General features: G+C 50.0%; 1 protein-coding gene across 6 annotated transcripts in view; it reads left to right on the plus strand.

Moving 5' to 3' along the window:
* The window catches only part of DAB2IP (DAB2 interacting protein), a 263,147-nt gene that overhangs the window by 237,453 nt on the left and 5,457 nt on the right, over positions 1-20,237 (plus strand). For 5 of the 6 annotated variants that reach the window (XM_084650155.1, XM_084650156.1, XM_084650159.1 and 2 more), the window contains 5 exons: positions 199-377; positions 2,508-3,381; positions 6,514-6,666; positions 12,609-12,811; positions 16,258-16,345. In XM_084650155.1, coding sequence (XP_084506281.1) covers positions 199-377; positions 2,508-3,381; positions 6,514-6,666; positions 12,609-12,811; positions 16,258-16,345 — 1,497 coding nt within the window. The remainder of the gene's footprint in view (positions 1-198; positions 378-2,507; positions 3,382-6,513; positions 6,667-12,608; positions 12,812-16,257; positions 16,346-20,237) is intronic. The other variant, XM_084650157.1, reaches the window with a different exon arrangement.

Here is a 20,237-nt window from a genome sequence, read left to right on the forward strand (position 1 = left end):
AGACTCTGTTGATCCACACACGAGTTAAGGAGGGGTACCCCTACTACTACAAAGAAGTGTGGCTGACCGACTGAGGAAACTAATGTTGCTAAGAAAGAGTTCCTTGAGAGACTTTACAGATCCTGGGACAGCTGGCCAGGGTTCTCTTTGTGTAGGAAGCAAGCAGCCTATAACGTTTCTGTACCCATTTCTCCTCAGGGCACTGTAACAAAACTTGGGCCCCTGCCTCGGATTCTGAGGGACGTCAACGCTGCGCTCAGTAACCCAGCGTGTGTGCAGGTCTCCGTCACAGCTGACCATACTGCATCGACTCCAAATGCTGGCAACAGCATCTCTGCTGGGCTACAGAAAATGGTGATAGAGAATGACTTATCTGGGTAAGAGAGCGAGCATCACCTCAGGAGGAAATCTTCACGGACGCTCCTGGCCATTGACCAGGGAAATAGCAAATACTCTGTGAGTGTCAGCCTGTGGTACCCGGCTGGCTGCATGCAGAGCCGGGCAAAGCGAGGTGTGGCTGGGAGTTTGCCAGACTTAATCTGGGGAATAGAATACTCTCCTCCTTCCCACCCGTGAGTGTGAGGATGGGAGAAGGCCCAATCTGAAAACTCTGTGTGCGCGTGTGTGTGTGCACACACGCACACGTGCAAGTGCAGCAGGACGGGAGGATTTATCAATAAATTCGGTGGGAATTCTGTACATGGCAATTAGGCAGGATTGGGCCCATCCTGCTTGTAAAGCACTGGATCGGTCCTGAGTACATTTAGATCCAAATCACTGGTTGTTTCCCTAACAGTCACTCACCCTTTGGTAGTTTGCTTATTGGGGTTTTCAGCCTGCTCTGCCTAATTTTTATTATATATGTAAAACCACTGAGCAATAGCCCACAGGCCCAGTCCCTGAACACACTCTTCTTGGCTTTCTCATTGAGGAATTTCGGTCCCGGTGGTCGAACAGCGGATCGTGTTGCAGAGTTATAATGCTAGTTTTATTCCTATTTGCTGAAGATGCAGGAACTCACACAAATGAAAAGCCTCCACTAGTAAAATAGGTTCTAAATGGGAGCTAGAAATTATTGAACAATCTAATTAGGAGTGAGGGACCCAGCAAGAGGAAGCCGGACTTGCTCTGTAATCAGAGCTTTCATCTCTGATGTTTCCCTGCATGGGGTAAAGCTCTTCACATTTTGTGCAAGGGAGAATTTCTCTGAACAAAATACTCTGGCCCAAATACTTCCTACGTAAATGTAAATGCAGCATCTTTGATCTGACGTATTCACATGAAACTACTGCAAAGCCCTTGCCTTATCCACCGCAAATCAATGGTGCACAACTCTGTCAGTTTACTGTAGGAGGAATGGGTGACGAGGCCTCTGCCTTTCCTTGGAAAGCAGCAGTCAACGTTGGTGCTAGTTATTATCGTCATTATTGCTGGGTTTTTTTATTTGTATTATCCTAGTGCCTAGGACCCCACCGTGCTATGCGCTGTACAAACAGAACCAAAAGATGATCCTTGTGCAAAGAGTTTACAATCTCAGGATAAGACAAGAGACAGCAGACAGATGCAGACAGACAGGGGAGCACAAGGAAACAATAAGACAGTATTGGTCAGCATGGTTGTAACTGGTGATACAAAGCATCCAAGGATCACATCGGGACGATGCCTCTCACTCACACAAGTAGACCCATCTTCCCAGACTTCTCAGCCACTCCCACATACAACATGCCCACGCAGACACTCTCATTCGCTCATACACAACTAACACCCATCCATCCCCAACCCCACACCCCTCCCTCATGTACATGTGTGTCTGTGCATTCACACGCTTACACACACACGCTCAGTGCACTGACAAATCCAACCTCACTGCCTCTTCTTGACAGAGAGGATCTGATGAGAGCTGGCCATGAATTTTTCCACTAAACATTCTTTCATCAGAAAATGCTGATTTGTTGAAACCAAACATGTTTGGCAGGAAAAGGCCAATGTCAACAGATTTCCTGGCTCGAAACGTTTTCAGAAAAAACAAGTTTTGAAATTAGTAAAACATCCTGTTTTGACATTTTCAAAATGAAAAGTTCCTGTTTGTCCGTTCTTAACAACTTTTCATTTTGAAATGTAAATTACATGATAATTTAAAAGAAGTCAAAATCAAAAAATTGAAAGGAAACATTGCACCAATTTTTTTCCATGAAATTTTGGCTTTTTGCCGTCAATCTGGACCGTTTTTAATCTCTCAACGTTTCCCAGCACAGAATCTCTATTTTCTGCCCAGCTCTAGCCCTAATCCATTCTTCCCAGGGGAACAGTACTGTGACCGAGTTTTGCACCCCCCTCACATGCATCCTGGGGGGTTGGCTTGTTTGCTTAGCTGTACACTGCTGGGCTATATTGATTTTCCTGCTAGTTTCATTTTGCTGATTACTTTTGCCTGCTGCAGTGTAGCATTCACAGCTCTTCTTTCTTCTTCTCCTCTCCCCCCCCTTTATGCGTTTATGTCCCCGCAGTCTGATAGATTTCACACGGTTACCGTCTCCGACCCCTGAAAACAAGGACTTGTTTTTTGTCACAAGGTCTGCTGGGGCTCAGCCCTCTCCCGCCCGGAGCTCCAGCTACTCGGAGGCCAATGAGCCTGATGTGCAGATGTCCAATGGCAGCAAGAGTTTGTCCATGGTGGACTTGCAGGACAATCGGATTTTGGACAGTGGGGCAAATGCACCTGGGGCCGCGGATTCCCTCAATGACAGTCAGTCGTCTGTCGGGCAGTTACAGGGCATATGGACCGCACGAACTCAGCAGAACAACGTGACTAGCATGGCCACGGTGCGCAGGGTAGGCCAGACCCCCACCACGCCCAATTCTGAGAGCGCGCCTGGCAGGCCCCAGCTTTTAGCACCTTTATCATTCCAGAACCCGGTGTACCAGATGGCGGCCGGGCTCCCGCTGTCCCCCCGGGGCTTGGGGGACTCTGGCTCTGAGTGCCACAGCTCCCTGAGCTCCCACAGCAACAGCGAAGAGCTGACGGCCAACAAGCATGGCTTCGTCAACCCTGCTGGGAGCGAGGACTTCACCCGGCGGACGGGGGAGCTGGCCCGCCGGCAGCTCTCTCTGACAGAAAAAGGTGGCCAGCCCACCATGCCCCGGCAGAACAGCGCCGGCCCCCAGAGGCGGATAGACCAACCGCCACCTCCCCCGCCGCCGGTCACCAGGGGCAGGACGCCGCCCTCGCTGCTGAACACGGTTCAGTACCAGAGACCTTCCAGCGGGAGCATGATGTCCTCCTCACCCGACTGGCCGGGCAGCGGGGCCCGCCTCCGGCAGCAGTCGTCCTCCTCTAAGGGCGACAGTCCAGAGATGAAGCCGCGCACCATGCAGAAACAGGTTAGTGCCAGGAGGTCATGCCGAGCGAAGCTGGCCTTGTGGGTGGAAGGGATGTGGGTGGGGATCAGGCCCCAAATGGTTGGAGGGAATTGGGAGATTAGGCCATGACTTTCCTCCCCTTCCAGTCTGGCAGCAGAATGGGGAGGTGGGGTTGGCTCCAAGCCGCTGAGTCAGTGCAAGGCCGCACTGGCCCATGTGGGGGGCCATGTGTTGGCTCCTGCCCGAAGCCTGGCCTGAGACAGAGCCCATCCTGAAAAGGTGACGTTTACATTTTTGCTCTCGGAGTTTGCTGCGTCCGTTTCCTCTGCTAGAGTGCGACTGCCTCGGGGCTGCAGGCGGCGATGGGGTTAGAGCCTCTCCTCCATTCCGCTCCACCATCCTCTCACTGCTTTGCCTGCACGTGCCAACTGCTCATCCCATGCCACAGTCAGTCAAGTTCCATCTCACAGACTCGGATCAGGACCTGATCTCCGCTCAAGAAGAGGTTCCGTCCTGCTGCTGTTTCGCTGGGGACGTGGTGCGACTGGACACTCCCAATCCTGTTAGTTTTGCCTTTTAGAATCTCCCATGGATGCATTTTTGGGGAGGGGAAGCAAAGGGAGGGGTGGAAAAAAGGGGAAAGAGCCGTCATTCCAGCAAAATCAGCAACACTGAAATTCCCTCCTGTGCACAAAGACTGTGCGCCAGCTGAAGTCCACCTTTGCCTGAGGGTGAATTTCACTGCATGTAGCCCTGATAATAAAAGTAGCAGGTCACTCTGCTTTGTCCCCATGCCTGGGACATATCCCGTTTGGCTGGCACGTGGAAATAGTTTTCCTAGCACTTATCTTTTTTCTCAGAACTAATCCCATAGGGAAAGAAACACACCGAGGATTTATGATACTTCAAATGAAGATTTCTTTTAAAAAAAACAAAAAAACACCCCGAAAAAAGATGTGGCTAGCTAACGACTATCCCCTCCATCTCAATCCAGAAACAGTGGAACAGCTCCCCGGAGGCAGCCCACTTGAAAGCAAGAGACAGACAGGTGTGCACAATTACTCTTCTTTTTCAAGGACTCTACAGAGCCCTTTACCAGCGCTGGCCATTAAAAGACATTTTGTCAATCAGCTGTGGACAGCGGAGCTGTCTGTCGGCGTAGGCATTAGCAAGCTGGGCATATAGCAGCATTTATATAATAAGGATCGATACTCATTATGTGGGGAAGGCAGAGAGGTTGGCAAAGCACTTGGGGGCCTGTTCGGGAATGGGGGCTGCTCCAGAGTTGTTATGCTGAGTGGAATGAATGTGTGATGACCCTTCACAGAGCTCTGGCCAATTTGTGTTCACACTCCTTGTCTCCGCAAAAGGTTCTCCTCGGGGGAGCAGGAGTCCCTGCCACGCCGCTCCTGCCTCTTTATCTGTGTATCTGAGTGGTATAGTAACAGTCCATGCCAATCATAATGAAACTGCTTGATCCCACTCAACGGGGCTTAGTGCTGTTTGAGAGGAAATACATCCCATTCAGTGGCCATGTCATTTGGATTCCCGAGTCCCTTACTGCTGCTGATTGGAAGAGCTTCCGACCGCCTCTTTCCTCATTTTATTTCACATGGTGGATCCAATTTTGAATCCACTTAACTCGGGGTTTTCGGTCATGTTCAGAGGAAGAAGCCCAGCGAGGGAGGAGGCACCATTCATGCAGGGCTGACCCCCATTTTGTCAGCACTCACGGGGCTGGAAAACCCCAAACATCTTCTACAGGGCTGAAAGGAACAATAGGGACAATTTCCTCCACCTCTTGTGGCCATGCACTTTTGAGAGACCTGCATTCTTTGCTTCTGCCGTGGTCACAATTCCCAGTCCAGAGGCGCCCCAAATGGCAGGAAGCTAAGGGCCCATCTATGGCAGGGAGATAATCCAAGAGCTGAGTCTGAAACTTCAGGTTCAAAGTCTGAGATTCAGAGGGCAAGATTTACTTGGAGGGGCAGGAGAGGGAGGGGTAGTAACATCAGTGTAATTGTTTCCATTCCCACTGAGCCATCATGGAATCATCTGACTTGAGCTGGGAGGACTTTCCCCAAATGCTCCTATGAAGAATTCTCCATCCAGGGCTTTCCACCTCAGAGCGAGGGATCTGCTCTCATGCTGATACTGCTGGTGATTGACTAAAAGGACGAGGGAGCTGGAGGTGTGAACAAGTCTCTGACATGTCTGGGTTTTCAGCCTGGATCCTCTTAGCACATTCACTCTAACCCACAACGTTCAGCCTGAGACATCATTGACTGCAATTTGTAGCCAGCTCCAATGGAGGAAAAATAGCTGGAAATCCACTTCCTGGAGTTTATAATGTGGTTGGAAAATCTCTAGCCAATTTTGTTTGCCTTTGGGTTTACAGAGACACTGCCCAGGGCAATAGGTGGGCAGGTGTCTTTAATTTGCTGATGGTAGAGTACTGCTTACAGTAGCATTTCTGTAGTGCAGATGGCTAGAGAGCATTCTCCTCGAAAGGAAACTTACAAGAATCCCATTCTCTGAGCCACTGTAGCATTAAGAAACGCAGAGCCCCAAGGTTTGTTGTTGTAGGGTCCCTCATGTGACTACCTGCCTTTGAAGAACCATAGATTTTTCAGGAGGCCCCAGTGTGATCAAAAATCGCATTTCACTTTGTAAATCTGTTTGTGGCTATAGTGAAATCTCCGCAGCAGGTGAAGAGGCATCTCAATGGAGGAGGAGCTCAAGAGTTAAGCAACAGCTCTACCCAGAGGCTGAGCAGACACAACCTGTCTGCCTGCAGCATGAACCCTGACAGGCCACGTGGCATGAGACAATAGCAAGAGCTGCCCAGGAACTAGGGCCTCTTGATCTTGAGCAGATCCCTTTGAAGCCCAATTAACAGCAGTGGATTTGTAGGGTGGCAGAATTGGGCCTATAAAGGCAAGCTGACATGAATAAGCTCAAATAAATAAGGTGCATTAACAGGCAGTGTCCTTGCTCTCTCCCAGACCCCTTCGGGCACTCTAATCCATTCCTTTCCATCGGAGCAGTACTGGGGCCTTGGGCTTGGTTGGAAGGAAACTCTCTTGCTCTCTAGCTTCACATCCATTTTTGTTACCGATTTTTCTTTTGTTATGGTTGTATGTTTCATTGTAGGCCCCTTCTCCTGTGAACCCCAATGCCCTGGACCGCACTGCCGCATGGCTTTTGAATATGAACATGCACTTTTTAGAAGATGAAAGCATTGACCCAGATTCCAAGCACAGGGATAAGCTCAGGAATAAGGACGAGCTCAGCCAAGCAGAAAAGGTAAAACCTGACTGGATTGAAACAAGTGTCTAACTAGAGAGAGTTTCCTTAAACGTCATTTAACTGAGCTGCACGGGGTGAGGCGGGGTCTCCAGGGGACTCAGCAGCCCTGGGAGAAACCCCACTGTTCCCCTGCCGCACGTCAGGGGCAGAATGCTGGGGATCCTGCTCAGGCTTCACGAACTGGGTTGTCCCTCTTCTCAGGGCAAGAGAGGAACAGAGGGGACAGGAGCGAGTATGAGAAGCTAGAGCATCAGGGCACAGCAGAGCCAGCATAAGCAGTGCATGTCAGTGCCCCTGCTCCCCCACTGCAGAGAACAGGGCTTACCAAGTGAACTAAAGAACGGAACGAAATGAACAAGGCAGGAAGTAGCAGGCAGCTCTCCTGGCTTGCTCAGGGGAGGTGGGGCAAGATGAGCTCCAGCATTCAGGCTTACAAAAGCCATTAGCACATTCCAAGGAGAGGGGCCAGGTTCTGATCCCAGTTACAGGAGTGTTAGGCTGGCGTGACTCCATTTGCTGCCGGTTGAGGCCATGTAACCAAGTCCAGAGACCCGTCGCGCTCCAAGAACGTCTCAAAGGCTGTGTCTTGTGCTCAGGGGGTGATGCCCAGCTTGAGTGGGTGTACGTGCTCGTGCTCATCGGGCTAGCGCGCCGACAGGAGTGTAGCCACAGTAGGCAAGTGGGCGGCGGCAAGTGGCAGCACAGGCGAGCGGTCCTGAGCGCAGATCTGCCGGGTACCCATGGGGGTGTGTTCAGAGCGACGAGCCCCTGCCGACACCCGCTGCTGCCTCTACTACCACCGCTACGCCGTGGTCGGTGGCGCGCTGGCTCGGGGAGACCGAGCCCAGGAATGTCCACGCGCGCTGGGACTCGCACCTCCGGCTCCCAGGGCAGGCGCAGCCTCTAGCTGCTGTGTGAAATCTGAGCACCCCACGCCAGGGAGTAGCTCCGCATTAGAGTTGCACAGAATATGTTCAGCAAATAGTAAATTCACCACAAAATGCGTTTTTTCCAGGCACTGAAGCTATTGGTGAATTTCAGGTGAGATGTCAGGAATATCCAAAAACAAAATCAAGTGTCAAAATGTTTTGCCTTGACGTTTTCTTAACAAACTCTCTGGAGGTTTCATTTCAAAACGGTTGTAAGCAGCGTTGGTGGAGGCATGTTGGTCCCAGGATATTAGAGAGACAAGGTAGGTGAATCTCTTTTATCAGACCAACTTCTGTTGGTGAGAGAGAAGCTTGGAGCTTCACAGAGCTCTGCTTCAGATCAAGAAGAGGAAGAGCTCTGTGTAAGCTTGAACGTTTCTTCCCCCTCCCTCCCCGAAGTTGGTCCAATAAAAGATATTCCCTCCCCCACCTTGTCTCTCTCTCATTTCACAGCAATCTTCTCCAAATGAAACATCGAGTTGAATCGCCATTTGAAACATTTTGTGTGACTCGAATGAACATTTGGGTTGTGGATTTTTTTTTTGTTTCGGCAAGAAAAACCACCCAAAAAGATTCAGTTTTGGTTTGAAATGAACCAGATTTTTTCAGCTTTTTCCATTCGGCCACTAAGTCCATTATTTGCTCAGCACTACTCGGCCCTCGCTGTAGGAAGAGTGATGGATTGGCTGGGTTCCCCAGCTCCCAGCCCAGTCTGAGGAGGAGACCAGCGTGCCTGGTGAGCAAGTGGAGCTAGAAATCAAGATGTTACAGTCAGAGTTTGCGGAAGATACTGCAACTCAAACCAGATCACTAGGGGAAGGTTTCATCAGGCACTAGGGAAAAGCAAAGAGCTTATGTCATATCTGACCAGGATTACATCACTTTTGTCTGTGACAGGTTAGCCCGTTGGTGACACCAGCAGCTTCATGCCCAGCACAACAAGACCAGTCAGAGTGCAAATCACATACACTGGGGAAGGGGGGGATCTTTTTCTTTTTAATTTGCAAGAAGCTCTCCCAGCAGCCAGACATTGGAGGCACTTTGGTAGTGGAGCTCACAAACTGTAATTCTTCCTCCCATTAGCCATTCATTATCACCTGAAACTTGGAGCGCTAGTCCTTCGTGTATTATTCTGAGGGACAGGGATGTTTCTAGTTTTGTAACACTGACTTTCTCTGTCTAATTTCTCTGGTGCTGCACCATTCTCTGGGCTGTCATCTGTTAAACTTGAGTGACATGCCAAAGCCTTTGTCAGGCAGGGACTGAGACGCACAAGGAGAAATCTCCCACCTTTCAAATAAAAGAAAAAAGTCCCTGGGTAGTTTTTAAAAGTTTACCCCAGTTTATTAATGGATTTTCCCCCATTTTGGCATCTTTATAACATGAAAAGAAATGGGCGGAGGAAAGCATCTGGTGTGGGGAAAGGTCAGCCAGCTAGCTGCCTTCATTTTTAGGCTATAAAAATCTCGACTGCTAAATGAGAGTAGAGTAGAATCCGTGTAATTAGCACAGAGTCCAGCAGGGGTCTCAAAAGTCACCAGTGAAACCGGTGCTCACTGGGGTGTAGCATGGAGCACAGGAGATCAGCATGGCTGGTGTAGTTGCTGCAAGAGAGCTGGGCAGCAGAGTAACGTGAGTGAGGAACCACTTGGAAGGCTTATGCTCTAATTTACACCTGCAAACTACTCTGACAAGGCAGAAGGTACCCCAGTTAGCAGACTCCGTGTGCCACTTCCCCACTGGTAGTCACTAAACTCCTTCTCACCAAACCAACTCTGTGGCAACCTTGCCTCATCTTTCAACAGATGGCCTCTCAAGTGAATTCCACTCTCTGCAGCTTCTGGCACTGGCTTTCTGCCCTGCCAGAGAGATCTCCACCATGTTTTCACCCACAGGCTGAGGGAGGGACAGGATGCTGCAGGCTCTCCTCCAGTATGTACTCCGCCTGGGTAGAGACAGACCACGTCAGGATTACGAGGTCTGACGGTATTTCAATAAATTCTGCTCCCTGCCAAAATATCAAAACGCAAACCCCACCAGAGCCTGGTGTCTCATTCCCATGAAGCATCCTTTGTTACTTTGTTGTCATATCAGTCACTGGCATTAAAGTTCTTCATTAGCATAATCTCTCTCCCCATTACTGTAAGACTTGAATGGTAACCAACAATGAGACAAGTGTTCTAGAGACAGGAGCGACTCCCACGCTCTCCTGAGGCTTCTCCTGCTATCCCTGGAGCTCCCTTACGCTGCTCCTATTTTAAGTGTAGGGTAGGTATGGAATCTCTCCGTGTCTGAGTGACTCCACTCTGTGCACTGTCTGGGCGTTGGTGTCTCCCCCTCTTCACCAGGTGGTGTGCGTGAACTGTGTTGTCTCAGGGACTCTGTAAAAACCTGATTAAAGGAAAACCACAGTGATTTGTCACAGCTGTCTTCTGCCGTGGCCGAAGGATCTACTAGGGCTTTCCCATCTCTGCCTGCCATCATTCGAATACTCCAGCTGCTAACAAAATTATTCAGCATCATGAATTCCTAGCTGTGTGGGTCGCGGTTGTAGTCGCTTCTCAGCCAATGGAAATGACTGTAGCAATTTGCCATCACTGGAGCTGCACTGATTGACACAGCTAGAATCTGGCCCTTGCCATCTCCAATCAGTGAATGGGGCTCGCGTCTCCCACTCCGAGAGAGCTGCCATTCTACTAATGGTCCCCGGAAGGAGGCCCTGTGTGAGGGCGTACATTGGAACACAAATGCAGCCTGCCGTTTGAATGCTCAGCAGAGGCAGGAGACTTGCAGAGCTGTTGTCGAGTACCTTCTGTTCATTTAGGTTTAAAAACAAAAGGTTAGATTACCAGCTATGTAGCCACTATTTACTAAATCAATAGCAAAAGCAACCAGAGCCCTCTTGATTTATTATAACCAGTAATATACTCGATAAGTTGCCTTAGCTCAGATTTGAAAGTCTTCTGCGTTTAGTCAGGTATTTACAACGTCTCAAACTCCTTAAACTGCTCATCAAAATGGCAGGTTCCTGTTTGCTTATTAATCATTGGTAATTTGTTAGAGTGAGGGCACTTTTAAGCAATTGAGAAAAGTCACTCCTTCCAAAGTAAAAATCTCTTCTCTGTTGCACATTTGTACACTGGAGTTTTCCTTTGTCTCAGTAAGTTGTACCGAATGCTGAGCTACCACAGCTCAATCCAATGTTACTGAGTAAAAAAAATCCCCCGTGTTTTGAACTTGTTCATTTGTTTTCTGTGAGTCTTGCCACTATTTACTTTTATTTTACCAAAAACTTTTCAGAGTTTTTTTTACATGAAAAGCACAATAGGTGGAGTCTTGGCTTCATGCACTACCTCCTCTCCCATTGAGCCCTGGGTTGAAATTCTGACCCTGTGGGTTAAGCGAAAGTCAGTTTTCTGCACTGATCATCTAAAACTGCACTGGTGTACAACTGACCGTCTCCGATCAGTCGTGCCCAGTGCGAGCCCTTGCTCCGAGCTCAGTCCAGCTCCCACTGACTTCAGTGGGAGTTGGCTCTAAGCCATGTGTTTGGCTTCAGAAGCACCAGCTTCCTAGGGAAAATGCACATTAATAAAAGCTTGGCCATGGACAATGGGGCATCCGTGCCCTGTGGGGGCATCTGATGGTTGTTTATTAGAGCAAATCCCATAGGAGTGTTTGGGCCCAATTAGAGTAACTCCCGTGGTATGTGACCAAATGTGGTTATCATTTGCTGGCTGCGTGATGGCCCATGTGCGCTGAGTTTGATGGCCGCAGCGGACAGGTATCAGCCTCCCAAGACCTACCCCGAAAGCGGCTGGCAACGGGGGCAGTCTCCAAGGAGGATGATTGAATTGGCTGCAGAGAGGTGCTTTGGCGGAGGCCAGTGTGATGAATCTTGCATTGGCACTGTCTGTGCTGAGACCTTCAGTCTCTAGGGTGGCCAGACCAGCATCTTTCATTACAACGCTTCGACGCTTCCTTTAAAAAAGCAAATAACCATTCAGCATCGAAAGTGCTACTCGCTGAGCTCATGTGATCCGCGTGGTCTCCGCTGTTCTCGGTCACCCTGGGGTCCAGCTGTGTTTAATGGTGATGCCCGCCATAGCTTCAGCTCCACGTAGCCCCCCAGAGCTGGGTTCGCTCCTTTTGAAAAGGTCTCCAAGCTGGGTGCATCTGTGCAGAAAACCCAGCAGGGTAACAAAATGTAACACATTCCGGAACTAAGCACATCCCACCAAAACCCAGCCCAGCCCCTGCTCCTGTAGCGTGGCCTGGATTTAGTGGGATCGGTGCCGGATTCATGCTGGGTTTGGCCCTAGGCTTGGAAGAGTGGCTCCTTGATGAGCATTTTCACTGTCCTTTGACTACAGGGGCTGTGAGCTCCAAGGCTGTAGCTGCCCCGGTGCCCAGTCAGGCAGGGATCGCTCTGAATGAGCTGTTGCTTGGCCTGCAAGGCTTTCACTTCCAGACAGTCAGGTCTCAAATGTTGTCCCTAAACTCGGGCCGTATGAACCCTAGGAAGGCAGCTTTTCCTCGAATGCCAACTGACTGGATTCAGATGCAAGCGTGTGCAGAATTCAGTGCCACCCCTTGATTTACACAGACCTGACGAGCAGATGCCTGAAGCCAGAACCCCACCAGTGCTGCCTCACCTGGCTGTGTCTAACCCTGTACTGCTGTTCAGCTTGAGCAGCTGCCCGCATACATATGCCAGTCAGTCGAGCTAACTTGCATCCTTATTTTAAGTTCCAAACTATGCTAACCAACCATTCTCTGCACCTGCTAGTGACCTGTCATCCCAGCAGAAGGGCAGCCCCACTCCTCGTGCAGTCTGGAGGAGAAGATGGAAGAGGAGAAGGTTTTGAGCAGCTATTCAGGGTTGCTCCTATGTGGGTTTGCAGCTAGTCTAATGCGAGGAGACGGTCATGGCTGGGTTACTGGAGAGTCTTGGTGAGGGAAAAGCCCTAGCAATAAAAATGCCTTGTGCTTTCTCCTTAAATGCTGCAGTACCAGCAGGACCTGGTGGTGCTGCAGGACAAGCTCCGCATCTCCAACAAGAAGCTGGAGGAGTATGAAAACAGGTTCAAATGCCAGGAGGAGACAACCCAGAAACTGATGCTGGAGTACCAGGCCAGGCTGGAGGAGAGCGAGGAGAGGCTCCGCAGACAGCAGGAAGATAAAGAGATCCAGATGAAGGGGATCATCAGCAGGTATGGTGGGGGACGGAGAGAGAGAGCAAAACCCCAACATCTAAATGATTGTAGCAAGGAGGTGGCTGCATGTAGACAACTGGGAGCCTGGGAGCTTTAGCTCTCCTTCACCCCCCAAAAATAATTAGGGATTGTGTTGTTAAAGGAAACAATGAGTCTGGAACAGAAGCTGGTTTATGTCATTGTTAATAAAATGGATACATTTAGTTGTGATAGAAACTACACATTAAAGCAATAGGCAGCCACTAGTACCTCATTGTGTTTTAACTCTAGCCCCACCCCGCATTAGCGGTAAGCAAGCAGGATGCTGTAGCTCAGCTGAAGGGGAGCAGCAAGCTTTCCTGGAACCCATGAGGGCCAGTTTAACTCTTCTGAGGTAGCGAAATGGAGGCAGGTCATTGTGTGGGTGTCTCAAATGAAATCTTACAAACAAGGTTCATCACAAGTCTTCAGCACAGCGCTCTGCCTCTTAAGCAAGGAATAACCTTCTGTTAGCTGGTTGCAACGGTAGGTTGTTATCCTCTATTGATGAGCCTTTAGAGGAAGGCCTACCACATAGTGAATATGTTCAATCTGTGTGAACAGTCAAGATTATAGGGGTGGGGGATTGTAAGAGTAGAGCATAATTACTGTTTGTAGCAACTAGGAGCCCTTGTGATGGAGCAGAACTCCATTGTGCTAGGTGCTGCCAGGCACACAACAACACGACAGTCCCTGCTAAACGTTCTTTGCCATAATTCCTCTCCTGGCACTGGTGTGCAGTACACTATGGACTACTGTGTGCTGCCCTCTGTCGCCCTAGTCGTAGCGGGACTGGCGTCTCTAGCTGTAGATTGCAGAGTGCTTTAGGACGGACAGTGCTGTCTAACACTATTTGTTACACACTCAAAATGGCCACATCCAAGCCTGGCAATAGGATATCCTGGAAATGGTGCCCTGAAACCTCTCGTTCTATAGTCCCATCTCACGTGCAGGAGTGGTGCAGTGCCCAAGGCCTTTAATGTCCAAAGATGAACAACTGGCCCTGTGCCCAGTAGTGAAGGGTGTGAATCCGGGATGGATCCAGCCACCTGGAAATTTGTGCCTTCTTTTAGACTGGAAATAAGACATACATTTTTAATGGTGAAGTAATTGCCTATTGGAACAAGTCTGCCGGGGTCATGGTGGGTTCTCCATCGGTGACACTCTAAATCAGGATTGGCTGGTTTTCTAATAGATCTGCTCTAGGAAGTATTGGGGGATGTTCTATGGCCTGTGTCTGACGAGGTGATCACAATGGTCACTTCTGGCCTTAGAATCTATGGATCCAGGAAACCTTCAAATTCAGAGCGGGTTGTGGGTTTAGAGGCTAAACCTGGAACCAGGTGTGAAATTTCCAGCTAGCTCCTTTCTCAGTAATGGGCTGAATCAAAACTCTCTAAGCTTCCAGGGGCTTGGGCTATCTGAATGTAGCTCCTGGTGCAGGGCTGTAAAAGTACTTTGGTATTTACATAGCACTGTCAGCTCTGAAGCACTTCAGACACTGGGCCAGATTAACCCTTAGCATAACCCATGGTCGTCGGTGGCGTTACACTGTTGTATGCAAAATACACAGTCACCAAAGCACTACATTTTCAGTCAATCTGTGTTTCTTGGGCTGGGGGAGGGAAGTAGTTCTGAAATCAGCACTGACCCCAAGCTACAAGAGAATCAAACTTCTTCTGAGGTGCAGGCAAGTCTGGGCAACTTTTAGCTTTTCACTGTTTTTCATTTCCTGGGATCCAGCTGGAAATGGAGGGGCCCTCACCTGCTCCCATGTTCTTTCCAACCTCAGGTTTGCAAACGTCAGCTATTTCACTCCAGCGACCCTCTGCCCCTTTGGAGGGGCACCTGTCTCTGTTAAAGCTCGGGGTGACGGAATCCATAGATTTGCTTGGTTCATGGAATGGTAGAATTCAGAGATGGTTGAGACCTCTGAACCCAGCCCAGCTCTCTGGGCTCAGGGTAGGATTTTTCCTTTCAGTATATTATTTTGTCCTGTTTTCTATACCCAAAGCAATGGGGCTTCTGCCTCTCCCCTTTGGAGATTATGTCTCCAGCAGACATCTCTCACTGTCAGGAAGGTCTGAGTGTTCCTCTCCATCTCATTACTCCGAGCTGACATCCCAAGTAACCCTCTGCCTCCATGGTGTTTACATACATATAGGCTGTTATGGCCCAATGTCATAGTCTTTAGCCAAGCTAGACCCGTTCCTTTCTTTTAAGCTGCTCTCCTAAATCAGCTGCTCTAAAGCTCCCTCCCTTCCCACCTCATCCTTTGCTTGCTCATGTCTAGAGTAGTTTAACAGTCAGACAGCAAACAGCAGGGTTTTGAACAACTGGAGCAGAGAGTTTTGGTTGGTTTGTTTTTTAACCAATAAGACTCTCAGGGCCAGCCATTTTCCACGGCCCCAGCCCTATTCTGATCTTAACTGCAGAAATTCCACGTTCTCTGAAAGTGGGATGCTGTGTGTGCGAATGCCGGCAATGTCACGTGAAAAAACCGGTTTTTGTGCTCCCTGAAGGCGGGGATACGATGTGAGAGCTTCCCATTGGTTTGGCCTGCTGTTTCACCCCTTGCTCTGTGCTTTCGAGATGTAAATCAACCCTTTGCCTCCTCTGCTGTCAAGGAGTAAGGGAAGAAATAGTCTGTATCATCCATCCCAGGAGACTGATTTAAAAGTCTACCAGACTAATGGCGTGGTGGCTGCAGGTGACAGAGCCGGTATAGATCCTAACACGTGTAATTAATGGACTCCTGCACCTGGATGCTCTCTGCAGAGGGGCACTGCCTTTCAGGGTGTTGGATCCCACAAACAGGTGATCAGAGCAATCTCACCCCCCTGCTAGGGCAGCCTCCTAGGTCACCAGAGAGCTGGCAGCTGTGCAGGGCTGACCCACTCTGCAAGTTGAAGAACTGAAATGACCATGAAAGGGATGAAGGACGAGCAGGGGAACTAGCACTGCACTTTAACTAGTGCTGGCCTGGCGGGCTCCATGGCTTTCTAACAGGGTGCCTGATGCCTTTCTGCTTCAGGCCAGCACTCACAGCGAACCTGCAATGGCCAGGGGTAAGCCAAAGTCATTCCCGGCTGCTGGCTAGGTGCTCGGCATTGGTGGGTCTGAGCATAGTTTCTAATAGACAGGTGTCCCTATCACAAAACCCACTACGCAGCCGGCAGCCTCAGCAAGAGCAGCCAAGGAGCTGGAATGGGCCAGTCTGTCCTTCCAGGCAGGGCCAGGGCAGGCTGGCAGCGGGAGGGAAGAGGTTACCGCTGCTGCCTATGCTCTACTTGTTCTGGGCACAGAGAGGAGATTTTGGTCTCCCAGGCGAGCTCCTTGCAGCAGCAGAATGCACTGTTTAATAACAGCAGCTAGACTCTCTGCTTCTCGGAAGCTAAACGTTTGCTTCTGGGTTCTCTTGCCAGATTGATGTCGGTCGAGGAGGAATTAAAGAAAGATCATGCAGAAATGCAGGCAGCAGTGGATTCCAAACAGAAGATTATTGATGCCCAGGTCAGTACCCTTTTAATGTCAGGATGTACAGCAGCCCTGGGAGAATGAGCCCCACTGATGTGCAGATCCCATTGTTACTGTCCCAGAGGGCATAGCAAGCATTGCACTAAACCGATGATAATCCAGACCACAGTTAAGGTTGTAGCCTGTTGTTATTACCATCATGGTGTTTGCACGGCTACAGCACCATCCATCCGAGGGGCTCAGACCTTTGCCTCCCTGGCAGAAGACAGTGAGGGTATGGGGAGGCTGAAATGGAGCTGGGGGATTCTAGGACTCTCTCAACTTCAGTGTAGCCTTAGAAGGGGCTGATTTAAACCCAAAGCAAAAGGAGTCCGAGTTAATGGTGGAAGCCTGTCTCTTTCTAGCCTCCCTTGGGTGCAGCAGTTACGCTGCACAAACAGGATAACATCACCACCTGCTGCTCAGATGCTTCTATATCCCATGCCCACTGGTAACTGCAGGGAGATCTCTAGGGGAGACATTACCATGACAGGCTTATAAGTCACTCCTTCCCTTTATGTACCAGGAATCTCTCCGATGTTTGTGCTTACTGGCCATGGGTGTTGCAGGATGGAGAGAGGTGTCCTGGAAAGCCACCATAGAGGGGAAGGGAAGATGGAGGAAAAGGGAAGCAAGCAGGTGTAGGTCAGAAAGTCACCTACCATGCACTAGTGATGAAGGCAGAGGACATCAGGGCTTTCCCCATGAAATGCCAGGAGCAGTATAAAAAAGTACCATCCAAAGAACATGTACCCTTGAGTAGGGTAGCATAGCCTGTTCCTTCTCAGGGCTGCACGCCCCATCGGATGACTAAGAGCCCTGATAAAGAGTTCAGAGCATGAGCAGGTACTCACCTGTAGGAAGATGGTACAAACTATTCCAACATCGCTCACAGCTCCCCTTTCCATTGAGCAGCTGGGTGGCGGGAGATGCGCAGAAAGAGTCTTCTCCTCCTTCTCTAGGCATTTGGCATAAAGGCAGCTGTTTCCATTAGCAGGTCATGTGTAGGACCCAGCTGCTCTCTCCTGCATGGGACAGCAGAGAGACTCCTCTAGTCGCTGTTGGAAATCTGCCTCAGCTGAGCTTTTACCTCAGCCCCCTGACAAACGATCAACCTCCCGCCCAACAGTTGCAAAGGCTCCCATTAGCCGATAAGGAGAGAATTCCAGGGCTGGCTTCCATTTGTTCAGGCACAAATATTTGAAGCTAGTTTCCTAGCTAACTGTAGCACCCACAACTCAGCTCATTAAATAGACATGGCCACAATTAGCGACGGGTGCAGAGGTGGGGGCAAAGGTCTGTGGGTGTGAAACAATGCCTGAGAGAGGTGCTGTGGATGCTGACATTCTGCTCCAGTTTGAACACAGGAAAAGAAGATCAGTGTCTTGGCCACCATCTGCAGCCAGGTCCCACTATTCTAGACTACATGCTTAATGACCCTGTTTATCATAGACTGAGTCACCATTCTTGAGTAATGATTTACTGGGTAGCAAATGGGAAAGGAGCAAGGAGAACCTGGCGAAAAGGAATCAGTTTATCTTTACAGTCATTTGGTCAGTGCTAGTAAATCAGCACATCCACCTCTCTAGTGTTCAAGCTGAGCCTAGGAGAGAGAGGGGAGTCCGTTAACAGACAGCTATTGACAGCGTGCCTTCCGTAGCCTGCAAATTGTGCTTGACTCTCGGCCTCGCCTTGGCCCTCACGCACTACCTGTTTCTCCTCCTTTCAGAGCTAGCCTCCAGGGCTGTCCGGCAAGCTTTTTTAACTGGATTTTAGGAACGTTCCCTGGGGCACAGGTAGAGCTCAGAGGAGGGCACCTGATCCCGTCCACTAAGGAGCATTGCTTGCTTCAGAATCTCGCACAGCCAGGCCAGGCACCAATCATTCCCCCCATCGTCCAGACACGGCCACCTAAGAACCCTGCTGATCAACCAGCATAAGAGGCTCCCTCCTTGCTGGGCAGGGGCCTGAACAGGTCCCAGGAAAGCAGAACTGAACAGAAAGTTACTACTTTCTCCCTTGTGAAATTTCATCCGTTCAGGTGGGTTCGCCACCAAACTTCACACTTTTGTCCTTCCTCCTTGCTGCTGCCCACAGAGCTCCGGGCAGAAAAATAGATATCAGCATGGTCTCAACTCTGCCAAAATGCCCTTTGATGCTCTAACTTTTCGTGTACAACTCAGACAGATCCATGGCCCATACACTGCTATGGATCAGGCTGAAGGCGACGGCTCACTCGTTTCTTGACATCGGTGATGCTTTAAATATGAGTGAGAGCAGTGGTTACAACACAGGCCTGCCATAGTTATCCATGTCCAGCTCTGTTGGGCAGTGCTTTAAAGATTCTAACCCCCTAAGTAGACACAGCCCATTCGCTGGAGTTTCCTTTTGGACTCTTTTCCTACATGGATGTGCTACCATTGGAGCAATGAGTGGAAACAAAGTTTTACTTTGATTTTCTAGTTTAAATTGGCCAAATCCTGATCTCCATGAGCACTACTCCTGAGCAAAGACTGCACGCAGCCTCCCATTGTGAGGTGCACGTCCCGGAGAGCGAGCACAATTCAGTGTCAACAAGGTCTGCTTGCTCTTCTAAAGGAACTAGTGCTGGATCTGCTCAGAGTTGGAGCATTAAAGCCGGAATTGCACACATTCCTCAGCCTAGCACCTACACCCTAAATCCAAAGTGTTACAGCCCACAGGTGACTAGACTGCGACAGGCCACAGGCTGACAATAAGCACTGGTGGCCCTCCGTCCCTCCTGAGGCCCCAGCCATGGCAGGGAAATGATGAAGTGAGATATGCCCAGTGACCTGCACCCACGCGCTGCAGAGGAAGGCAAAAAGCCCCAAGGTCCCTACCAGTCTAACTCGGGGGGGGATTCCTTCCCCACCCCCACACATGGGGATCGGTGAGATCCTGAGCGTGTGAGCAAGAACCAGGCGGCCAAGCGCCTGGAAGAGAAAATGCTCAGGGCTACCTCCGAGCCCTGGTGCTCCCTGCTCAGTGTCTCATCATTGGCCGTGGCCAGCCCCGATGCTTCAGAGGAAGAAAAAAACCTCAAACCCAGAACATCCTGGAGGTCCCTTCCGGACCCTGCAGCTGCAACCCTAGAGCATGAGCGTCACCTTTCCATTTGTAACCAGTTTCTGTGCCTCTGGGTTCCACCCCACCCTAAGATTAGCCTCAGTGCTAGAATCGTGTGTGGGGAAGAACGGTTTTCAAAGCCGTGTACACACAAACCGTCACCAGTCCAACCTCTGAGCATCCCTCAGGTAAGTATTTCTATCCCCAGGCTGCAGCTGGGGGAACTGACGACAGAGGGTGGGCTCAGTGACTTACCCAAGTTCACAGAGGGAGATGGTGTCAGAACCAGATGGCAGCACAGGACTGCTTGGCACCCATCCTTGTCGTCATAACGCTGGACTCTGCCCCCTCTGTATTCAGCGCGAAATGGGACCCGGCCGTCGCAGCTCTCCGGGCAGGCTACGAGGCGTTTGAACGATCAACATCCATTAAAACAAAATCAATTAAACATGGATATGAATAACCATTGAAGGAGAGAATTGGGTTTTAGAACATGAACCTTCTCCTCATTCTAACTGCTGCTGGGTGGGAGGAAAAAAACCGCGTGTGGCACATGCCTGTATAATTGGGAGAATAATAGAAGCCATTTTATCTCTGTTTTGTTCAGGGTCAATTAGAACATGATGAAATGAATTTAGCTCTGATTCCACTAGCCTGAAAGCCTGACATGTTGGAGTTTGTGTGAGCCGAACTGTTATCTGCAGAGAGGCTGGCCCAGGGAGGGCAGGGCTGGCAGTGGTATCTGTTAACATTGTCCTTTCGGACAGAGATATCCCAATACCTCTGGCTCTGAACTGGTACC

The sequence above is a fragment of the Lepidochelys olivacea genome (assembly GCF_965140295.1).
Source record: "Lepidochelys olivacea isolate rLepOli2 genome assembly, chromosome: 16".
Classification (NCBI taxonomy): domain Eukaryota; kingdom Metazoa; phylum Chordata; order Testudines; family Cheloniidae; genus Lepidochelys; species Lepidochelys olivacea.